This window comes from Furipterus horrens, unplaced genomic scaffold (genome assembly GCF_987537825.1).
Source record: "Furipterus horrens unplaced genomic scaffold, mFurHor1.1.pri manual_scaffold_3, whole genome shotgun sequence".
Lineage (NCBI taxonomy): Eukaryota > Metazoa > Chordata > Mammalia > Chiroptera > Furipteridae > Furipterus > Furipterus horrens.
In genome coordinates this window covers 79,486,129-79,510,499 of record NW_028327173.1, presented here as the reverse complement: position 1 = coordinate 79,510,499, position 24,371 = coordinate 79,486,129, and the positions used below count along the sequence as shown (strand labels likewise).

The following is a 24,371-nucleotide window of genomic DNA, read 5'->3' as shown; positions in this document are numbered from 1 at the left end:
CACTTGCTTCTTCATACCCTACTGCTCATATTTCTGAAAGGCAGATTGCTAAAATGGGGATTAATTAGTCACAAGGCTCAAATATTTTTAATGTTGGTGGATGCTATCAAATCAGCCTTCAAAAAGTTGTATAAACTTACACTCCCACAAACTGTAAGAGTGAACCTGTTTCTCCATACCTCATCAACACTGGGTACCATCAGTAAGTTTTCCAGTTTGCTGGCAAAAACATGACATGGCCTATAAAATTGTGCATAAAATTGATGAAGCATGCAGAGGAACCTATTATACAGAAAGAAGGTAAGTTTTCGTGGTTGGTTAGTAAGGACACACTGAGCCATTAAATTTAGAATAGAGAGTACATGTCAACAAAACCCGATGACAAGAGAGAAAATGGAGAAGAAATCAGGAGAACTGTGGAATTTTTCATTCTTTTGACCACAGGAGAAAGGGAGGCTGAGAATAGAATGAAATTTAATGAAGTTGAGTCAAAGTTTCAGTTAATGTCCTGAATGTTTACAGCGCCTCTTTGGCCTGATAGTGCAGTCCCACTTTATGATAATGATAATACAGTGGGGGGAAATCATGCAAATAAAGTAAATAATCATAGGGAGGGAGAGAATAGCATTTAGGCTAATTGACTCTGTCCTGCAGAGAGTTCAGGAAGATGTTTGGGAGGAGTGGTGCCGTAGCCAAAGATGAGATTCTAAGGAAAGAATTTGAGTTAGGCGTTTAAAGGCTAAACTGACCTGGGTGTTTAAGAGGCTTTGTGGCTTCTCCCTCAGGATTGGTTGCTTCTAGTGGTAATAAATAAAGGAGCAATGGACAGAGGCAAGTCAGTGTTTTTCACATTCATTTGTACCAATAATTTATATTTTATAAATATTTGTCCTTTTGTTTTTCATAATAGCTTTTTATTGCTCACTGGGTCAAAGCCAAGCTCATGCTCCCTCCTTTGACCTTTAAGCACATCATAATGCTAACATTTGACCAGGGCTCCTATTTTTGGCCTCTTTCTTCCCATGTCATAATCACTTTCTTTATACACCCTATTTATTTCAGCTTTTAATCTCATGCTATTGATACCTAAAAAGCTTTCACTTCCCCCCAAATCTCATATTTCACAAGTAAGATCTAATCTTAACCTAGTCTTTCTTGGTACCACAATTTCATGGACAATATATGTATATGTATGTATAACTTGGGGCTAGTCAACAGTCTTTAGCTTCTGTTAGTATAAGATGAAGAAGACTGCATCAAAAGTATTTATGGTTCCCAGGTTCTGAAGCTGGGTTTGGATAGTGTGATGGAATTCTTAGCTTTGGAAATTCCTCCACCTACTGGTTGCCTCAAGTCAGTTGACTTTATATAATGAGGTTTGCTGTTGTTTTATGCATTCTGACCATTTTTAAGAATGACATGTGCCTCTTGTAAATGCTGATACATTTATAAGTCACTTTGGACTCCAAAAATAAAAAATTCTGTTACAGAGAGAATATATTCTTATAATATAAAATATTTAAAAATAGAAGATAGATTTCTTAATGATTTTCAATAACCACTGGAGGGCAGAAAAGCATCATAGAGCAATTTACTCCACATTTGGCTAAAGAAAGAAATATACCTTATTATAAGAGTATTTCTAAAAGCACTGAAATCAGGTGCATGCAAGGGACCGTGACCTGGACCACCCAGCTCTCCATGGGCAATTTATGAGACTTCTGGTCAAGAAAGAGGCATAGGTAAACACACTTGGCCTCCACACACAACTACAGCAAAACTTACAACTAAATTACAAAACAAACATCACCAACATTCACCAGAAAATCTAGATGTATGGAAGTCCAACAACCAAGAATTTAAAGAAGCTACATTCATCCAGATGGGTGCCTTTTCTATAACAGGCCACACTACTAAAACAGGGAATGAAAGCAGCTCTACTTAATATGCAGAAACAAATACAGGGAGGCTGCCAAATTGAGAAGACAAAGAAACATGGCCCAAATAAAAGAACAGGATAAAATTCTGGGAAAAGAACTAAATGAAATGGAGATAAGCAACCTATCATATGCAGAGTTCAAAACACAGGTTATCAGGATGCTCAAAGAAGTTGTTGCTGCAACAGCATAAAAAAGACCGAGACAGAAATAAAGGTTGCATTAAGTGAAATAGAGAAAAATCCACAGGGAGCCAACAGTGGAAGGGATGAAGTCGAGATTCAAATCAACAATTTGGAACATAAGGGAGAAAAAAGCATTCAATCAGAACAGCAAGAAGAAAAAAAGAATTCAAAAAATGAGAATAGAATAAGGAGCCTCGGGGACATCTCCAAACATACCAACATCTGAATCATAGGGGCGCAAGAAGGAGAAGAGGAAGAGCAAGAAATTGAAAACATATTTGAAAAAAATAATGAAAGAAAATGTACCTAATTTGGGGAAGGAAATAGACATGTAAGTCCAGGAAGCACAGAGAGTCCCGAATAAGCTAGATGCAAAGAGGACCACACCAAGGCACATCAAATTAAAATGACAAAAGTTCAAGATAAAGAGAGACTCTTAAAAGCAACAAGAGAAAAAAAGAGCATTTCCTAGAAAGGGGTTTCTATAAGACTGTCAGCTGATTTCTCAGAAGAACCTTTGCAGGCAAGAAGGGACTGGCAAGAAGTATTCAGTGTGATGAAAAGCAAGAACCTACAACCTAGATTATTCTATTCAGCAAAGCTATCATTTAGAATTAAAGAGCAGATAAATTGCTTCCCAGACAAGATAAAGCTAAAGGAGTTCATCATCACCAAGTCATTGTTATACAAAATGTTAAAGGGAACTATATAAGAAAAAAAAGATCAAAGCTATGAACATTAAAATGGCAACAAATTCACAACTATCAATAACTGAATGTAAAAAACAAACTAACTAAACAAGCAGAACAGAAACAGAACCCTAGTATGGAGATCATTTGGAGGGTTATCGGCTGGGAGGAGGGAAGGAAGAGAATGGGGGAAAAGATGCAGGGATTAAGAAGTACAAATTGGTAGGTACAAAACAGGAGGATATTAAGAACAGTATAGGAAGTAGAGTAGCCAAAGAACCTATATGTATGACCCATGGACGTGAACTGAGGGAGAGGATTGCTGAAGGGAATATGGGTACCAGGTGGAGGGGGACAAAGGGGAAAATTTAGGACAACTGTTAATAGCACAATCAATAAAATATATTTTAAAATATTTTTTAAAATAAAAAAATAAAAGTACTGACATTATATTACTTTTTTTAAAAGTAATTTTATTGGTTATGTTGTTACAGTAGTCCCAATTTTTTTCCCTTTGCTCCCCTCTGTCCAGTAACCCCCTTAGTTCATGCCCATGGGTTGTGCATGTAAGTCCTTTGGCTTCACCCTTTCCTATATTATTCTTAATTTCCCCCTGTCTATTTTGTACCATACAATTATGCTTCTTACTCCCTGCACCATTTCCCCATTTCTTCCCATTCCCCCTCCCAGCTGATAACATTCCAAATGATCCCCATACCTAAGATCCTGTTCCTATTCTGATTTGCTTAGTTGGATTTTGTTTTTATTTTTTAGATTCAGTTGTTGAGAGGTGTGAGTTTGTTATCATTTTAATATTCATAATTTTGGTCTTCTTTTTCTTAAGTTCCTTTAACATTTCATATAATAATGGCTTGGTGATGATGAACTCCTTTAGCTTTACCTTGTCTTGGAAGCACTTTATCTGCCCTTCCATTCTAAATGATAGCTTTGCTGGATAGAGTAATCTTGGTTGTAAATCCTTGCTTTTTTTTCATCACACTGAATACTTCTAGCCAGCCCCATCTTGCCTGCAAAGTTTCTTTTGAGAAGTCAGCTGATACTCTTATAGACACTCCTTTGTAGGTAACTCTCTGCTTTTCTCTTGCTACTTTTAAGATTCTCTCTTTATCTTTAAACTTTGGCATTTTAATTATGATGTGTCTTGGTGTGGTCCTTTGTGGGTCTAGATTGTTTGGGACTCTCTGTGCTTCCTGGACTTGTATGTCTATTTCCTGCACCAAATTTGGGGAGTTTTCCTTCATTATTTTCTCACATAAGCTTTCGATTTCTTGCTCTTGCTCTTCTCCTTCTGGCACACCTGTGGTTCGGATGTTGGCTTGTTTAAAGTTATCCCAGAGGTTCCTAAGCCTCTCCTCATTTTTTTCAATTCTTGTTTCCTCATTCTCTACTGGTTGACTGTTCTTTTCTTCCTTATGCTCCAAATCATTGATTTGAACCCCAGTTTCCTTCCCTTCACCATTGGTTTTGTGTGGATTTTCCTTCGTTTCATGTAGCATAGCCTTGACGTCTTCCCTTGGGTGTTTGCTGTACTCAAGCATATCTGTCAAGCCTGTGAGCATCTTTATTACGAGTGTTTTGGACTCCATATCTATTAGGTTGGCTCTCTCCTCGTCTGTGAGGTTTGCTATTTCCTCATCGCTTAGTTCTCCCACTGGAACCTTGATCTGTTCTCCCTTTTGGGCCATACATTTCTGTCTCCTCATCTTCACAGGCTCCTGTGTTTGTTTACTTTTGTGTCTTAGGTAGAGCTGTTGATCCTGTTATGTTGTAATGTGCGGAGCCTTAGGTATTCGTCATTACAGGGCAAACCATTTCACGACATTGTGGCGCTGTGTGTGGGGGAGGGGTCTGAGAGGGAACAATGCTGCTTGCTCAGCACTCGCCCCTTTTCAGGCACTTATCCCACTTCCATATGTGACCGGCACCTCTCTAGTTGCTGCCCTGGCTGTTGTTCCCAGAGTGGGTGGGTCTACAGATGTTCTAGGATCATGGGGCCCTTTAAACAAGCAGACTCTACTGACAGACTGGCAGTTTCTGCCTCCACTCCAACCCCCACTGGTTTGCACAGTCAGAAGCAATGAGGCTTTATTTTCCCTGGAGCTGGGACCGTGGGCTGAGTGGTCTGGTCTAGTGCTGGGAGTGCTCCCCAGGTGTCCCTCCCAACTTTTTAAAACATGTAACTGTGCTTTCCACCAGCCTGCCGCTGTCACCACTGCTGCTACCACCACACCACCTCCTCTTGGCTCTGGCTCCACTCGTCCTCCTGTCTGGATGAGTATTTCTTCTTTATATATTTGTTTGTTGGACTTCCATGCAGCTTGGTTTTCTGGAACTTCTGGTTGTCTCTAGTTTTGAGGTAGTTGTATTTCTTTTCAGTTGTCGAGGGAGATGCAGCATGTCTGTCTAGGCCTCCATCTTAGCCAGAAGTCTCAAATTACTTTTAATCTTTTATTTGGTTCATTGGACAAAGTCTCAGAAGAAGACATTCATTGTGGTTTTACTTTTTTCACATTGTTTTCTATCAATGTATTAAATCAGACATCTTTATTCTAAAATAGACCCTTTAAAGAGCAACTTGCCATTATGTGTGTTGCGCTTGTCATATGTTATTAGTAAGAATAGTTGGAATATGTTGATAAACTAAATCTGGCTAAAAATTAGAGAAATTAATACTAAAATACGAGATTCATAGCTCCCCAATTTTCAGGAACTCTCTTTTTAATTGTACTAGCAAAACATGGATTCAAACATGGTTCAGAATAATTAGCTACTTCCCTAACATCTTGATGATTACAGTATTCCTTCATTTATCGCTGGTGTTATGTTCTAGACCCCCTCGCGAAGTAGGAACCTTACATTTATTCTACACCCTTAAACCTACATAACTTTAACAACATACGTATACAGCACTGCAAAATCCTGTGATATAGCAAAAAATCTGCGATAAATAATTAAATATATTTTTAAAAATTCTGCGATACAGTGAGGCCGTGATAAGTGAACCGCAAAATAGAGAGGGACTACTGTAGAATGCAATTATTATCCCTACTTCCTCACCCTTCATTCCCTCTTCAATCAGACTTTCACCCTTCACCCCATGAAACTACTCAGGCAAACCCATCAGTGACCTCCTAATGGCTGAATCCAGGTAAGGTTCTATAGTTAGAAGGATCATAAACCAGGACTTGCTAACTTATACTTAAGAGGAATTTATTGGAAGGATATCACACCCTCTGATATTAAAGAAAAAAGTGTAGACAGAAAGAAATTATCAACATTCTTACCAGGGATCTCTGCTGGCATTATATTTATACTATCCCTGGATCACTTACATGGATCAACTTTCCAAGTTCCAAGTGAGCATGTTCAATTGAGTCACATGCCCACCTCGTGGCTTGGAGTGGCAGAGAAGAAGGCCCTGACAGTCCTTCTCCAACTGCACATATTGAAAGATGGGTTAGTCAATAAGAGGAACTTGGGGTGTTATTACCACAAAAGAAAAAAATGGTAAGATACCCCCAAAAGAAAAATATCCACCACAGTTCTTGATTTCTTTATAGTTTTGACACTTTATGGTTTTCCCTTTAGGGAAAGTCTCTCCTCCTACTCATCCTACTTTCCCTCCCACATCAACATCCTTTCTCAGTCTTCTTTTCTTCTTCTTCCTTTTCCTCTTCTTCCTCCTCCTCGTCTTTCTTCTTCTATATTCCCTTGGCCTCTGTTCTTGGCTTTCTTTTCTTCTCATTTCACATAGTTTTCCAACTACTTGTCAAGTCAAGGACCGCCTGTATGCTTTTGACTCCTCAATCTGTATCTTTATGGTACAATATAGTCAACAGCCAGCATCAGTTGGGCACCTCACAGGCACTTTATTGCTTCTCCTCCTACCACCTCATGCTTCCTTTTGTCTTCTTAATTTCTATGAATGGCACCACAGTCCATTCACTCAGGCATCCAAGCCAGAGATAGTGTGATGCTTCTCTCTCTCTCTCTCTTACTCTCTCTCTCTCTCTCTCTCTCTCTCTCTCCTTCCCTCCCTCTTCAAATCCATTCAGTCACCAAACTATGCAAATAGTTTGCATAGTTAATTAGTTAATTAGTTAATAGTAAATTAATGCAAACTATGCATTAATTTCACTCAAATGCCTCCTCTTCTTTATATCCCATTGCTATTGGCTTGATTTAGGGTCTCTTCATCTTAACTAGATTATAATCTCCCAACTGGAGTCCTTGTCTCCAAATTTGCAGCATTTCAAACCATTTTCTACATGGTTAACAGAGAGACGTTTCTTTAAAAAAAATAAGACAAAAACAATCTGACCAGGTTTATCTTTCTGATTACAGCTCCTCGATAGCTTCTGTTGTCCACTGGATACAGCCCAAACTCTTATGAGACAAAAGTCCTTCATAATCTGGCCTCTCCCTACTTTTCTAAATTTATCTCTACTCGTCCACCCCAGACTATAAATATCAGCTGAGCTATTTCCATGAACTTGGCTCATATTTCACCCTCTCCTCATAATAACCTTCCTTACTATGTCCTTATAATAAATACTTTTAAGACTCAATGCAGCTCCTATATAAAGCCCTTCCCTATTTACAGCTCTGTCTCCTTGCAGAGAGAACTCACAAAAACCTCCTTTGGCTGACACTTTGCTGCGTACGTATTTACCTACCAATCTCTCCCATCTATTCTGTAGTCTCTCAACTACAAAAGACTTGGTTTAATTCACCTTTGTACTCCTAGTATCCGGAATAGTGTCCAGCACTTAAAATGACTACAGTAGGTGAAGAAAGTCTACATACTCACTTGAGGAACTAGAAAACAGTTACCAACAATTTTTGGTTAGAACCAGCTAGGTCTATGTAAAGATTCAATGTGTGCAAGCAGCTCTTTCAACTCTGGTGCATGGTAGAATTGCTTGGGGAGTTTTCAGAAAATATGGATGGCTTGAACCTAACCGAAAACAGGTACATTAAGAATCTTTAGGGGTAAGGACCAGACATGGTGGTTTTTAAAGGCTCCTCAGAGGTTGTAGTGTGCAGCCCCTGGTACGTAGTACTTACTCTTGAAGTAATTACAGCCAGACTATGGGGTAATGAGAAGAATGCCTGGTGGCAAATAGCTTCCCAACAATGGAAGAGAGTGAACATCACTGGCCTCTGACCTGAGCACTGGTTTGTAATCAATGAAGAGAAATGCTTTCAAGAGCAACACCAAGATGGTACCATTTAAATATTTTGTGACCCAGGTCTAAGGAAGTTTGTTGAAAGTAAATAGTTGTAAAATAGTTGACATAGTGATGTCAACCTGTAAAAAGCTATAAATAGTGATGTCAACCTTTCTCCTCATGAAAAAATGCTGCAGGAGCTGGAAGCTATTTGGTTCGCAGACAAGGAAAAAGAAGGAATGTGAAGAACTTTGAAACCCCAGTCTGTATTAGAATTCTTTGGTTGTGAGTAACAGAAACAAAGGAAAGAGGAATTTATTAGCTTGAGTGACTCTAAAATTCCAGAAGATGGTTTCAGACATAGCTGGATCCAGAATAGAAACATGTCACAAGAGTACGTTCTCTGTTTCTCTGCCTCACAGTTTCACTTTCCTCTACATTGGTTTCACTTTTAGGCAAGGTTAATTCATGTGGCATAAAAAATGGCCACAAGCAGCTACAGGTTCCTACCATCCTTGCATGTAGCTAGCAGGCTAGTGGACCAAGAGTATCTTTTTCCAGATGACAACATTCTGTGGTTCAGTGTAGCCCAATTCCAACCACTTTCCTATCCCTGGACTGTAGCTGGGAGATAGAAAATTCTCATATGTCTACTTTTAGGGATAGAGAGGTGAAGTTAATCTTAACTGAACCACATAGGTTAAGAATGGAGGGAGGCCTAGTTCTCCAAAGAAATGTTGAAAAGCAAAAAATTAATCATTCTATTTTGTATGGTTCAACTGGTACAGAATTTTGTGATTATTATTCTGTTATAGATATGATTCTTCGGTTAAAATCTAAAGAATCAGACTCTGGCTAATTTAAAAAAAAAAAAAAAGACTTATTATAAGAATAAGCTGACCCTGGCCAGTGTGGCTCAGTTGGTTGGAGCGTCGTCCTATACATCAAAAGGTTGGGGGTTCAATTACTGGTTGTGGCACATACCTGGTTTGTGGGTTTGATACCCAGTCAGGGTGAATATGGGAGGCAACAGATCCATTATTTCTCTCTCATATTGATGTTACTCTTTCTCTCCCTCTCTCTCTCCATTGCTCTCTCTCTAAAATCAATAAACATAATAATAAAAAAAAAAGAATGTGTCACTCACAAAATCAAAAGGAAAAAAGAAAGGTGAACAACTGGACCTTAAAGTCCTTAGGAGCCAGGTACAACCCAAGGATCCTGTAACAGAAGCTCATGGGATGGTCTTTTTAGACTGATGGATATCCAATCCCTTTTAGTCACCATTCAAGATTCAATTCTACTGAGATAAAACAAAACGAAAAAAATCTTGTGTTGCTGAGACAGAATCCAGATCCTGAGGACTTTATTTGCACCCCCTCTGTACAGCCACATCTGAAGTCAGCCCCACCTTTCTCTTTTTTTCTTCCTTCCTTCCTTTTTTGTTGCCATCACAGCAAAAAAATATTATAACATATATTTTATATATAATATATAAATACACACACACACACAGAGGCATCTTATGTTAACCTGCCTACAACTGTTATGTATAACACACTCTCCTCTGGGCTATGTAGACATATAGATTTCTTAAAAAATACAGTAAAAAAAATGATAATACCCTACCCCACCTTCCCCACTCCCAGCCCCCATTTTGTTCCCTTGGGTTTTTTTCTTCTTCTTTTCCTGGTATTTTTTTAACTTTATTTTCCATCACCCTTATTTCCATTTTCTGCTCAAGAATTATGGAATATATGTAAATATTTTATATACGCACACACACACACACACACACACATATATAATATGTACATTTCAGGAAAAGTTCTCTTGAATTATAATGTATTGTATTTGTTCTGCTAGCTAGATTGGTGTTCTTTATCAGAGACACTTTATCCATATTTTGGATCTTTTTTGTCTATTTCCAATATTTATCATTTATCTGAAATCATTTCTATGTCTTTGTCTTTATTTTTGACTTAAGAAAATCCCATTTTCAAATTCTAGTGTTCTTTGGGCACTATTGTGTTTGCTTACTCCTATGTTCCTCCTAGTTTAGTATTCTTTTCTGAAATAAATTTTTCTTTTATTTCTATTTCTTTGCCAAGTTCTGTTACTTCATTCTGAATTTTTCTTATTCTGTTTTTTCTCCTTCATGTCGTATATCATTTTCTTAATATGTTTACAGTTTTTAAGTGCCTTTTTCAGTATTGACACTGTGAAAGTTTTGCATTTGTGTTTTGACCCCACCTTCTTGCATTTGGGGTTTGTGGAGTTATCTGTCATCTATAGCAGTTTTGTTGCAAATGTTGTCCCATGCATTTTTGGCTTCACTATATACTGTATTTATGTGGGGATTCATAGATATCCAAAACTTATGTACCACCATATTTCCAGAATTCATTCATATTTTGACTCATGAATACTCTCTACATTCCTGAGACTTTAATCCTTAGCTGAGTGTGATGGGACATTGTTAGGGTTGAATACTAATGTTGTTTGGATTCAAAGTAGTGCATTACATCACATCCTCATTCTTGAGTGATGATCCATTTACTTATAAATTCTAGGTTTGTTGATAATTTCCCCCTCTGTAATATATATTTTCCACTATCTTCAACATATATTTTTACTTTTGCAAATTTGGTTTCCAGGATGTGTCATTCCATTGTAGGTAGGATATTTCTATTTTTTAATTTATATTTTATTAATTAAGCTATTACAGTTGTCCTGATTTTTCCCCCTTTGCCCCCCTCCACCCTGCACCCCGCACTCCCTCAGGCAATCCCGACGCCATTGTTCATATTCATGGGTCATGCGTATAAGCCTCTTGGTTACTCCATTTTCTATACTCTACCTTACATCCCCATGGCTATTCAGTAACTACCTACTTGTAATTCATAATCCCCTCACCCCTCCACACACACCCATCTGACAACCCTCAAAATGCTCTCTCTATCCATGATTCTGTCTCTGTTCTTCTTGTTTGTTTAGTTTGTTCTTTAGACTCAATTGTTGATCAATTTGTATTCGTAATTTTACCATTTTATTGTTCATGGTTTTGATCTTCTTTTTCTTAAGTAAGTTCTTTAATATTTCATATAATAATGGTCTGGAAAGATTTTTATCTGCCTTTCAATTGTAAACGATATCTTTACTGGGTAGAGCGATCTTGGTTGTAGGTCCCTGCTTTTCATGCCTTTGAATATTTTTTGCCAATCCCTTCTAGCCTGCAAAATTTCTTTGGAGAAACCAGCTAACAGTCTTATGGGAACGCCCCTATAGGTAACCACCTTCTTTTCTATTGTTGTGTTTAAGATTCTCTATCTTTAATCTTTGGCGTTTTAATTATGATGTGTTTTGGAGTGGGCCTCTTTGCATCCATCTTGTTTGGGACTCTCTATGCTTCCTGGACTTGCATGTCTATTTCCTTCACCAAATTAGTAAAGTTTTCTTTCATTATTTTTTCAAATAGACTTCCAATTTCTTGGTCTTTCTCTTCTCCTTCTATCACCCCTGTGATGCGAATGTTGGACTTCCTGAAGTTGTCCCAGAGTCTGCTTACACTATCCTCATTTTTTTGGATTCTTTTGTCTTCTTGTTATTCTGATTGGTTGTTTTTTGCTTTCTTATGTTCCAAGTCATTGACTTCATTCTCAGCTTCATCCAGTCTACTGTTGTTTCCCTGTAAACTGTTCTTTATTTCAATTAGTATATTCTTCATTTCTGACTAGATATTTTTTATGTGTAGAGGTCCTCACTAATTTCTTTGAACATCCTTATAACCAATGTTTTGAACTTTGCATCTGAAATGTTGGCTATCTCCGTTTTGTTTAGTTCTTTTTCTGGGGTTTTACTCTGTTCTTTCATTTTGGCCATGTCTCTTTGTCTCCACATTTTGGCAACCTCCCTGTGTTTGTTTGTATGTATTAGGTAGAGCTGCTTTGACTCTGTCTTGGTGTGGCCTAATGTAGTAGGTGTCCTGTAGGATGCAGTGGCACAGCTTCCCCTATCACCCATGCTGGGTACTTCATGTGTGCCCTTCGTGTGGCCTGAGTACACCCTCCTCCCCTAGATGAGCCTTGGTTGTCGCTGGCAGATCAATGGGAGTGCTTTACCCAGGCCAGTCAGCTGCAAGGATTGGCTGTGACCATTGACCACCAACCTCCACCCTCTGTGGAAGATCAGCTGTGCAGGGGCAGGGTGGTAGTGTTCTGACATGGTCTGTAGCTGTCCACTGGGAGTGCTGGCCCAGGAGTTCCCAGGTAGTGCAGGCCAGGGTCAGCTCACACCTTTTTTTTGCCCAGGTCACCCTGCCTGAGCTATAAATAAATCTGAGATGGCTGCTACTTGTGCTGGAGATTCTCAGGCAAAGCCAAGCTGTGAATCTAGGCTGGCTACGGCTAATGCCAGGCCTGTGGCTCACTGAGGCCCACTATTGCTTGTTTGATAGGATTTAGGAAGTTGTGAAGCATGAGCCAAGACCAGCCATTCATATGGAAAAGCAGCTTGGATGGGCCGGTAAGTTGGGTGCTGCAGTCTCTGGGCATCTCCAAAATGGGTCAAACAGTGTTAGTCAGGTTTATGGAGTCTCAGATATGGCACCAGCTTGCCAGCTCTGTGGTGGGCAGGGTTTAGAAAAGGGATAATGGCCTCTGCTCACCTTGATGCTGGACACTTCCATTTCTCCCAGTATGCCACTGGTGCTTTTCAAGCTTCTACCCCGGTGCTGGAGCTCAGAAGGAGTGAGTCTGATTAAGTGAGTCCATGTGTGGGTTCTTTAAAATGAACTGCTTGGTGCTCCAGCAGTTTCTTCCACTGACTTTATCCCCGATGGTTTTTGTGCAGCCAGAAGTTGTAGGGACTTATCTTCGTGGCACTGGAACCCTGGACTGGGAGGCCTGGTGAGGGGCTGGGACTCCATGCTCCCGACATATCCCTCCTGAATTTTTATCCACCGCACATGGGTGAGGGACTAGCCTGTTCCATGTCTGCACCCCCCTACCTTCTGGATGAAAGTGGTTTCTTTAATTCCATAGTTGTACATTACAGTCCACTCTCCTTGGCTGCCAAGGTTACATCTATATCACACAAACCTTTCTTGTTATATTAACAATGGCTGGACTTTTTCTGGACAGACCTCATACTTCAGAGGGGGAAATCAAAACTGGAGTAGGGTGCTCAGAGAAGTCTCCAAAGCCCTGAGATATGCCTTAACAAAAAATAAAGAAAAAAGGCACCAAAGGTTGAGACACTGGGTTTGAGGAAAGGCAGTTTCGCTGCATAGGGTTGTGTATACAGCAGTGAAAGGTAAGATTTTTATGGACACAGATTAGTTCCAGGATCAGCTCTTAAATCAGCATAATCCCTCTTCCATTCTCTTACAACGAAAATATCTGCAGTTGAGCCAAACTCTCTTGACATATGTCCTGGTTTAGATTGGTTATTAATTTCTAAACGTCTTACGGTTATATGTTTTGTATCACCTTTAGTACAAATGGCACAGGACTACTTAACTGGGACGACTGCAGGCAGAAATAAGCAACAAGCCTTGTGTCCAGAGCGCAAAACGAAGGAGGCTCAATAATAGAAAAAGTGAAGCAGCAGTGACGCTGAGGCCCGGAAGCTTTCTAGGAAATCCTCTTCCTGCAACAGCAGCTTCTGCTAGGACAGCCCCAGTCCCTGTCCTGTGGGATTAAATTATCTGAAAAAGCCTCTGGGCCTTAGACTTAAGACCTTAAGATGTGGGAGTTGAGGGGTTGGGAACCGTCAGGTTCCAACAAGCTATAAGCCAAGGACTCCGAGCGGAAGAGCCAGCCGCTGATCGCCCAGGCCTGCACCTTGACAGCAGCCGCACTGCCGCCTCTCTCCCTCCCACGCTTCACTCTGCTCCGCCCTGCCCTGCGGCTGGCGACTATGCGTGGAGGCGGGGTTTCCGCTTCCGGTGGAGGATTGTTGACGTCTGTGGCTGCGGTGGCTACTGGGGCCGTTTGGGAGGGGTCAGTGGGGAAGGGAGAAGGCGCAGTGACCGGACTCCAGGGAGTGCTGCTGAGGGGGAAATGGCAGAGGGGCCGGAGGAGGCTGGAGGCCGCCCTCCAGGGCAGAACGATGGCGGAGGCGACCACGAACCCGTTCCATCCCCGAGAGGCCCTCCATCCGCCGCAGCCGCTGGCCCACGCCCCCATGACGGGCCACAGGCCGAACCCCAGGCCCCGGGCCTCCCGCCCTCTGCGGCGGCGGCGGCGGAGGGGTCAGAGCCACAGCGCGAGCCTGGGAAGCGCTGCGAGGCGGCATCCGACTGTGGCGCAGGGCTCCAGGAGCCAGCGGGCTGTGAGGCACCCGAATCCACGTCGCCGCGGGAGAAGCCTGCGCGGCTGAGCGCTCGCGAGTACTCCCGGCAGGTGCACGAATGGCTGTGGCAGTCGTACTGCGGCTACCTTACCTGGCACAGCTGCCTGGCCACCTTCCCAGCCTACTGCAGCCCGCAACTGCCCCCGCCGCCGCCCAGCTACCCCTCAGGTGGCGCGGCTGTCCCCCAGGCCGCCGCGCTGCCGCCCCTCCACCTGGGCTATTACAACCCTTTCTACTTCCTGAGCGCCGCGGCTGCCAGCCCTGACCCGGGGGCGGCTCCCAGCATCGCCATTCCTGCTCCAATCGCGGGTCTTGGACCCCGGGCTCCTCAAGTTCAGGGGTCGGTCCGGACAACCACAGCAACTCGGGTAGGATCCGCCACGCCTTCGCGAACCCCGGGCGAGACCGGGCGCCAGGCAGGTGAGAAGTGCTTGCGAGTGGGTGGGCAGAGCAGAAGGGTCTTCAGAGAACTACGTGGGAGGTAGAGTAGGCTCGCTTTTTGCACATATAATTGTTGCTGCTCCTCCGATTGATGTTTCTCCGCGTGCTTCAGCTAGTTTGCTCAGGCCTTTAATTCCCGGTGTACAGAGAGGCTATAGTTTCTTCATTTAGACCTGACACTGCGAATTGATTCCCTTACTCCGGGGACTAGTCGTTTCTGCGTGTAAAGATACCTGTGCTTCTCAAGTCATCCTCTTGATTTCCATGCTCTAGAGAGTGAGATTCAAAGCTTAATTCTCAGATGGCAAACCTACTTGGGGATGGGGGTGTATGTCCAGTGGGTTGATGGGTAATGCTGGAAATCCAGACGTGGACTTAATGTATATTACCTATATATTATAGAATACATGGTAATATACATTAGAATTCTGTATTGTCTTTATATTAAGGGTAGTGAAACTGATATAAAAGATTTCTGAATACAAATGGAGTTTATGAACCTTTGTGCGTAACTGAATGACCTTTCTGTTCATTTCTGTATAATTAGAATATTTTGCATTAGACTTTTTAGTTTATCATTAAATTTATTCAGCCACAGGTATACGGGACTAGAATAAGTTCATGAATTTGATCCCATTCAGAATTTAGTATGACAGATTGATGTATTACATAGAAAGCATGACAAACTAAATAAGAGATAAAATGAACAAAGGGATTTACTTAATACTAATTGTCTATACTTAACCTTGGTTTTTACTAAAAAAAATATTTAGTTTTGTGTCATAGGCTTGTGATCACCTCAATTCTTTTTCACTTCAGTACCTAGTGAAATGCATTGAGTACGTTAAATAATTAAATTTATCTGTGAAATCATATTTTAAACATTGATGTGAAAGCAACTTTAAACACTTCATAAATAGTGAAGTGGTGTTGCTATATTTTAATAACATGTACTATTGGTGTAGTCAATGCCAGTGATTGTTGCAAGGTTTTGTGTGTGTGTGTGTATTTTTACTAGCAGGTTGTATCTTGACTTTACATTCTGCATTTGTTTACCTAGCTTGGGTTCCAAGGCCTATGTGAAATTAGTTTTCCTAACTTTTCTTTTTTTAATTTACAGGCAGAGAGTATGTTATTCCATCCTTGGCCCACAGATTTATGGCAGAGATGGTGGATTTCTTTATTCTTTTTTTTATAAAAGCAACCATTGTCTTAAGTATTATGCACCTCAGTGGAATAAAGTAAGTTAAGACTATTTGCAGAAGGGTTTACCTACTCTCTAGAAATCTTGTTTTGTTTAGTTCTGTTTATGCCTGCAAGTGACTATGGATAATCAGCTTGCCAGTGAGTGAAATGATTTCTTTATAGTTTTGTGAGATTTGTTTTTTTCCTTTAGTTTTAAGAAACTACAAAAAACCAGAATAACAATAAATTATGCCAAATCTGTGGGAATCTCACCTATCAAAAGTAGGTAAAAGGAGCCCCCCAGGCCTGGTTTGATTTTAGTCAACTATTTTTCAGGCAGAACTCATTTTCCCTCTTACTAGGTATAAAAAGTGTTTGGTAGATGAACTATGTTAATAAGCAGCTAGCTGCGATTTCCAAATGGGATTGCTTATATTATCGGGGAAGTCCCAAGTGAACTGCAAAGTGTGCTATTTATTTGAATAATCAACCTTTCATATTAATAATCATAGTAGTAATTATCACTTGCTAAGTACTTCCTACATGCTAGACATTGAGCTCACCTCTCTATATGGATTCTTAATCTTGTACCATTATGAACTGTAGAAGTTAATACCACCTACTTTATAGAGATTGAAATTTGGGTTTGGAACAAGTGAAACCCAGAATTTACAAAGTTACAGAGGTAATAAGTGACAGATACAAACCCTTGTATCAAATTTCAGGGCTCTTACCAGGAACATGAGTGTTACTGTGATTCCTGTCTGTCTCTTCTCCCGCCCTCTACAAGTACCGGCTCCTTTCTGTTGAATCAACCCAGACCGTTTTTTAATAGTTAATGTAATCTCTTGCCTGGATTATATATCAAGTTTTCTAACTGCTATCTCAGTCTCCCATTTTATCTCAATCTGGTCTCTAATAAAAACCAGAGTTCCTAAATTCATTCTGCTCCTTTCCTGTCTTAAAACCCTTCCTTCAGTGGTTCCTCATTGTCACCAGGATAAAAGTCTTGTCTTCATATGGTTTAAGATACCCTTATTTCTTAATCACTGTTACCTCTTATACTTGATATCTGAGCCATACCAAACTGCTCATAGCTTCAACTGTCTTGCTCCAAGGCTTTCTCCCTTGTTAGTCCCTCTCTCTGAAACTTCTCCCGTATTAGTCTAACTTCTCTTCATCCTTCAGATCTCAACTTAAATGTCATTCCTGGGAAGCTGCACATGCTCTAATGCACCTGTTATGTGCTTCAGTAGTACACTATGGTTTCCAATCACAACCCTCATCTCACTTTATTACTGTTCTGCTAACCCAGCTTGGTTAGAATCTCCATGAAAGCAGACACCATGTTGAATTCACTCACCATTATATCCCCAGGGCATGCACAGTGCCTGCTCAGGACAGTACTGCCTATTTGTTAGATTAGCTAATGTTTTGTGAAACAAGATGGTTGGAAACCTAAAGATAAGTTTAGAATTTCAATTAAAGTTTAGTCTAACACTAATAGAAAACAAAAAATCATTTTAATCAATAAAACACATTAAATCTGAAAAAAAAAAAAAGAAAACAAAAAATCAATGCAACTGATCTGATAACTAATTCTTTATAATCCAAACTATTATTTTGTGTAGGGATATCTCCAAGTTTGCTATGCATTATATAATAGAAGAAATAGACGAAGACACATCAATGGAAGATTTGCAGAAAATGATGGTTGTGGCTCTTATATACAGATTATTAGTTTGTTTCTATGAGGTAAGCTACTGACTTCAGCAAGTATTAATATTTATCTAATTTTAGACTGTCAACCCAAGACAAAAAATCTAATGGAAATTTACAATTATTTATGTATTTGTCAAATGTCTCTATTTTTTCCAAATAATTTTAACAAAACTTTTCAAATTAAAAATAAACTTAAGAGTGGAGACATTTTATAATTTCTTTTTACTGTATTTGTCTCATGGTCCAAAAATGTACTTGTAAGTTAGTTGTAGAACTTGAAATTATTTTTCCATAGAAACAGCTGGATCACCGAGAAATAACTACAGTAGACAACTGGTGATATTGAAGATGTTCCCTAACATCTTCAGAAATATGTATTAAACGGTTAACCTTTTGAATATTCTGTGAAATTCCTTCAACTTGAAATTTTTAAAACATGAACAATATGGCAGAAAAACTTACCTTTAAAATTGGTATGGTTGAGCCCTGGCTGGGTAGCTCAGTTGGTTAGAGCATCCTCCCGATAGGCCAAGGTTGCAGGTTCAATCCCCAGTCGGGGCACATACAAGAAACCACCAATGAATGCATGAATAAGTGGAACAACAAATCGATGTTTCTCTCCCTTCCTCTCTCTCTAAAATCAATAAAAAATAATAAAATTGGTATGGTTGAGCTGGTGAATTTTTAAATTATCCTTCTTTCCTTAGATAATTTGCATTTGGGGAGCAGGCGGAGCTACCCCAGGGAAGTTCCTGCTGGGGCTTCGAGTTGTGACATGTGATACGTCAGTACTTATTGCACCAAGTCGGGTTTTAGTGATTCCTTCCTCAAATGTTAGCATTACAACGTAAGTTATCTTCTTCTATTATGTACTTACAAAGATTATAAACTTTTAGTTATCAATATAGTTCATAAGATACCATTTAGTATAGTATTTTTAGGATGTTGGTATTTTTTCTTTATGGAATCCTGTAATAGACTTGCATTTATTAAAAGTTTTTCAGTTATGATTGTAGACCCCTCTTCCATTTTCAGAAGAATCATTTTATGAATTACAAGTCATGATGATGAAAGAATGATCTAGGTGTCGATGCTATCTATGTCAGTGCTGCTTGCCTTGCCTAGTTTATTTATTCTCCAGAGTCTAGACCTGTGCATATTGGGTCAGTTACTTATCTGCCTTGAGCCTTCACTTGGCAATACCTGTTATCATTCCATCCTGAATAGGCAGTAAAGAGTTTTGGTAACTATGCATGCATGCAAATCCTGCTTGTAATACTCCCAGTACTCATAGTTAGCTGTTAGCATCTGCCTCAGGGGAAAGGTACAGAGTGATAATGGAAGTTGTGAAGGTGAGTAGGTGGTAATTATTTGAGCAAAACAAGCTATTGGCTGGAATTGTTGCCAGAATGATTCAGAGTTGGATTGTAACTAAATACTAACAACGTTATAACAGATTTTATTACCCCTTTTTATAGATGTGGAATATACCTTGTGATTGCTAGAAAGTAGATCTGAAACCAGCTATCTGGATCCAGAACACACTCTTACCACTGTGCCTTTCTATAGCCTTTGCATATACTAAAAAGCAAAAATCTAACATTTGTAGGATAATTCTCCATTCTAAGCTATTATTGCAAGTTTTTGTTTTTGGTTTTTAATTTTTAATTAAATCACAAGATCTCACAAAGAAAGAGAACTGATAAAAAGAACACAGCAATTTAAAATGCCAGAGCTGCCCTGGCCGGTGTGGCTCAGTTGGTTAGGGCATCTTCCCAGAAACCAAAAGGTCTCGGGTTCAGTTTCTGGGTTGCAGGTTCCATCCCCAGTCAGGAGGCAAACAAGAGTAAACTTACGTTTCTCACATTTGTTTTTCTCCCTCTCTCCCTCCCTCCCTCCCTTGCACTCTCTAAAATCAATAAGCATGTCCTTGGGTGAGGATAAAGAAAAAATATCCTAGTACTTCACAGAAGGTAGAAAATGAGACTGCAGTAAGTATACTTAGTTTAGATACTAAAAACACAGGAATGAGTGACCATAGAAAAGGTAAGTAAAGGGAATGGTTTCCTCCTGGCAAAATACTAGAAAATATTATAAAACATATTACTGCTTTTCATGTTGAAGTTCTAGTCTTTTATGTTGATGAAATCTTTAGAAATAGCTAAATAGTTTGATCATAATTTGGTACTGTACTTGAAAAATAACTCTGGTATCAAAGGTAAAAATTCTCACTATACTTTGAATGTTTTAAATACATAATTTGTACCTGATAGAATATTCACATATGTGATGCGTATACAATTTATCTGATTTTCCTTTATTCTTTTATTCTTAGGTCCACTATACGAGCTTTGATCAAGAATTTTTCTATCGCTTCTTTTTTCCCTGCTTTCATCACACTGCTCTTTTTCCAGCATAATCGAACAGCCTATGACATTGTAGCAGGAACCATTGTGGTAAAAAGAAATGGGGTCAGATGATGCCCTCAAAAGCCCTGAATTCCATACTCTCTGGAATAATGACAAGACTAAATTATGTATCAAGGCCACCAGTATCCCTGGGTTACATTAATTGGTAATTTAAAAATTAAAGCAGTTGCTCCGGTGTGATACAGGTGACTATTGTGAAAGTACTGATTTACTTGAATGCCAAGAACTTTTCCAGAAGAAAAACCTGTTGAATTCAAGTGTTAAAATTTTAGATCAAAAAGAAGGCAAGTGGTTTCATAATCAATAATGGACAATATATATACTAAGATCTGTGGCTTTAGAATTTGCTGAAAGCATTTTCAGCTTTGAAATCTCCAAATGAAACTTTAAAACTTAATTTTGGTTTATCCCAAAATAATGGTGTATGTCCAGTTGTGTTTTGTAAACACATTGTTCATTGTAAACACTTCTTGAGGAAATTGTCTTTCCTTTTGCGGGGAAGTGAGGACACAAATTTGATAATCCACTTACCTCCCATCACAGAAGGTGGTGAGTTAGCTGCAAGAGAAAGGGGCAAATGAGGCAGGCCTAGCAGTTCCCTCACGTAAAGTTTTAAAATCTATACTGCAGTTCACAACTATTCTTAATATTTCAACATGTATTTTGGGGCAAGTTTTGCATGATGATGAAAAATATTGTCATATTGTTATATTAATATTGACTTTTAAAAGAAAAGGCGGTGATTGCTTTTAAAGGGGGGGAGGGGGCTTTCACTGTAAATTTGACTTAAAATTCATGTGCAGGTATTTTAGTGCCCTAAATCAAACTATAAATAAGTGAGGATAAACCACTTCCATCAAAGTGTTGCATATTTACTTTAAAACAATATTCCCAGTATATGTACAGCATGAAGAAAGTATTAGTGCTTTTCAGTGTTCTGACTATAACTTCTCTTTATGCACAGGATATTTACACACTACTTTCCTTTTACATTTTAAATAGTCGCATAACTTTTGAAACATCAAGTTACATAATCTGAGTATTTCATGATTAAGTACAGGTAGCCTGTGAAATAGTAGCAGTTATACCATTATGGGTGTTCTAAAACAAGGAAGAGGAGTATTTCAAGATATTAGTCTAAGTTCTTGGTTCTGTGAGCCAAAACCCTCTATGTTGGGCCTGCCAGGGATGATAGTTTGAGGGAAATGTTAAGCAAAGTAACACTGTATCACCATTCTAATTTATTTTTATATTGGAGCAAAGTTAGGGAGTTTCAAGAGCATGTGCGCAGCACTTCTGTTAGATGGCCCGTTAGCCTGCGAAGTCTACCTGAACTAAGTTTTCTTAGATGTTTTCTCCAGCTCTGATACTATTTTCAAAAAAAACAAAACAAAGCCAAAAAACACTAACCTGTGTTGGACAGTTCATAATTAGATTGTTTAAAGGGTCAATCTAGGCTTAATTTTTGGTCTTAAGTTTATTAGCAAATGTAAGACACGTCTACTATCATTCAGTTTTTAAAGTGGGATTTTCTTTGATATTTGAAACTGTGAAAATATTTACATTTGATGGCTTAGAAACCTTAACAGTATCCTTTATTAATGCCTTTTCTATTGTAAAACTTCATAAACCATGTTTTTCAAAATAATTTTATATTAAAACCAACATCACAGAAAGCCTGTCAGTTACCTTGTAGCCTCTGGGAAAATGTTATGATCCTTCACAGTAAAAATAATAAAACTAAAATTTTATTAGACTAGAAATTAGGAAATGTTACATAAACTTACCAGTTAGTGTATACATACACTATTTTTGCCAGTCATGTAACTGTGTTCTTTACCTTGAATGTATTATTTCCCCTCAGATATTGGATGATTTACCATCTAGGCTATACTTATACCGTTAAAAAAAGCAAACAAGTAGTCCTGTTTACCTTGTTACACTTAAAACACTGCACATCTATGTAGGTTCATTTAGATCCATCTCAGTATTCAAGTTATACTATATAGCCCTATAAAATAAATATTCTATTTTTACAACAACAAAAAAATCCCAAGTCTGTTTCTACTTATGAATTCACCATTTAGGAAACAAGATTTTGATTCCCAAATAATTAAAAAAAAAAAAAAAAATGACAATGGGGAAGGAGGAGTCCCTTTATCTCTTGGGGTCGTAGAGAGTGGAGAATCCCTCTTTTCAATACTCTTCCATTTAGTATATGTAATTTATAGAAATGCTGATTTTCTATGTCAAAGTATAATTCTCATGCTAAAGCTCTAGCCATGAAGGCAGAAAGCTGTCTTCATAGTACAAACATTATTCATCACTTACAACATAAGCAAATGGAACAAAAATTAGGAGTCATGGTAAGTGAGAATACTATTTCAATGAATGCTAAATAAAACCACAGGATGGTTAACTTTAGGCATCTAGAAAATCTCAGTACCCGCTACCAAAGGTAACCTTTGAGTGGCTAGTTCACCTTGAGAGAGTCTGACATTAATTCACGCTGGGCCTGGGGTAGGTTAAGTGTGAGTGATGACAAGCTTTGCTTTTAGACTAGTCTATGACTATAGATAAAGCCAACACTTTTGGACAGTAAGCCTTTAAAGTATTGCCCAATGATGGTATTTGTGTAGGACTGGTTCAGAAGTTACTTCCTTCTACGTAAACATTTATCTTCCAGTTTTACCCAAGTATTTAAGATTGCAAAAAAAATGTATTATATGTGAGGGCCACTTTTTCTATAAAAATGAATATTCAGTTTTTTGTTTTAAATGGTGATAAAAATTGTTTTAACTCTTAAAGAAAAATGTTCCCTTGTGCTTCACTAATGCTTATGTATTTCCAGCAAAAGGCCGGTAAAAGTTGAAAAACAATTTGCTACTTAGGAATAAAAGGGCTTTTTGAGGGGAATAGGGGCACTAAATATTTTCATTCTATACCTATCCCAGGCTGTAGTTCTTTTGAAGAATATTTCTAAAGAACAGCAGTATTCCTAAAATCTGACAGGCATTTCAATTATTTGCCATTCCCCACCCCCTATACCAATGATCAAAATCTTTACAATATGTACCTGGCTAGGTGAAGTCCCTCATTTCAAATTGTAAATGTATAATTTCCTTGCCATCATTATAATAGGGCTTGACCCACAAACAGTGTCTGATGCCTTGCCTATAAATAAAGCATTCTATTTTTAATAATTTGTACCCCACCAGTTTGTATTCTGTCTCAATAAATAATTCAGTCACCAGTGATTTTGTGTTTTGCCTGTTTCTTTGAATGTTTGCTTTAGAATCTCCCAAGGGAGACCTTCCTTCCAAATACAGCTTTCTGCCTTCGGGAGAATGACTACAGCAGTCAGCTAGAGTGTTTTCAGAGATACCAGTCTACCAAAATAATCATCTACTTTTGGGGATATATTCTTTTAGCAAGTCATTCAGAAGTTACCCCTAAATGTTTAAGCTTAATGTCCAATTAATCCTATCTTTCCTTAAAGTTAACCATCCCAACTACCATGCAAGATGTTAAGGACCCATATTACACATGAGGAACCAGAAAGTCAAGTCTCATAGTTAGTAAATGACAGCTGGGCAGTTTAAACTTAGTCCTGAGTCTTACAAGCATTTCTTGTTCTAACCTTTACAAATCTAGAGGACAGGATAGAAAACAGGTTCTTCAAGGACAAAGATAATAGGGGATAAACTTAAATTTAGCTAAACTATAGCCTGGTCTTGAGTCCTGTACATAATGTGCTATTAACAAGCTCAGCCACAAACTACACATTGTGGAACTAGAATGGACTTTTTAAGTTTATAAACATTGCGTATATATAAGGAAATAAAGCACTGACATGGTCATACAGTTGGTGTGTGTAGCTAGACCCAAGACGCCCATGTCCTCAATTTTACTGTACCAAATGTGTCAGTTTTCATTAAACACAAGCTAACCTTTGTAAAATTTCAATTGTGTTTCAAACTATGTAAACAGGCCCAGGAAATGACAGTCATGCCCTGTGTAATGTTTCAGTCAACAGCGGACCACATACACAACAGTGGTCCCGTAAGATTACAACGGAGCCACCTTACTGTCATAGTACAATGCATTACCAAAGTGCCTGCCGTGTTCAGTAACAGGTTGTACAGGTTTGTAGCCTAGGAGCAACAGACTATACCATATACCTGGGTGTGTACTAGGCTCAGTGATGAAACTGCCTAATCAGATTTCTCAACATAAC

The 24,371-nt window shown here is 39.0% G+C and overlaps 1 protein-coding gene across 1 annotated transcript; it reads left to right on the top strand.

The window, feature by feature from the left end:
- The first annotated feature begins 13,965 nt into the window (after positions 1-13,965).
- Positions 13,966-23,391, top strand: FAM8A1 (family with sequence similarity 8 member A1). The gene is made up of 5 exons (XM_090269783.1): positions 13,966-14,777; positions 15,919-16,039; positions 17,615-17,738; positions 18,413-18,552; positions 20,041-23,391. Exons 1-5 carry the CDS (start codon positions 14,066-14,068, stop codon positions 20,183-20,185), a joined length of 1,242 nt encoding a protein of 413 aa, XP_090125909.1. The 5' UTR covers positions 13,966-14,065; the 3' UTR covers positions 20,186-23,391.
- The last annotated feature ends 980 nt before the right edge of the window (positions 23,392-24,371 follow it).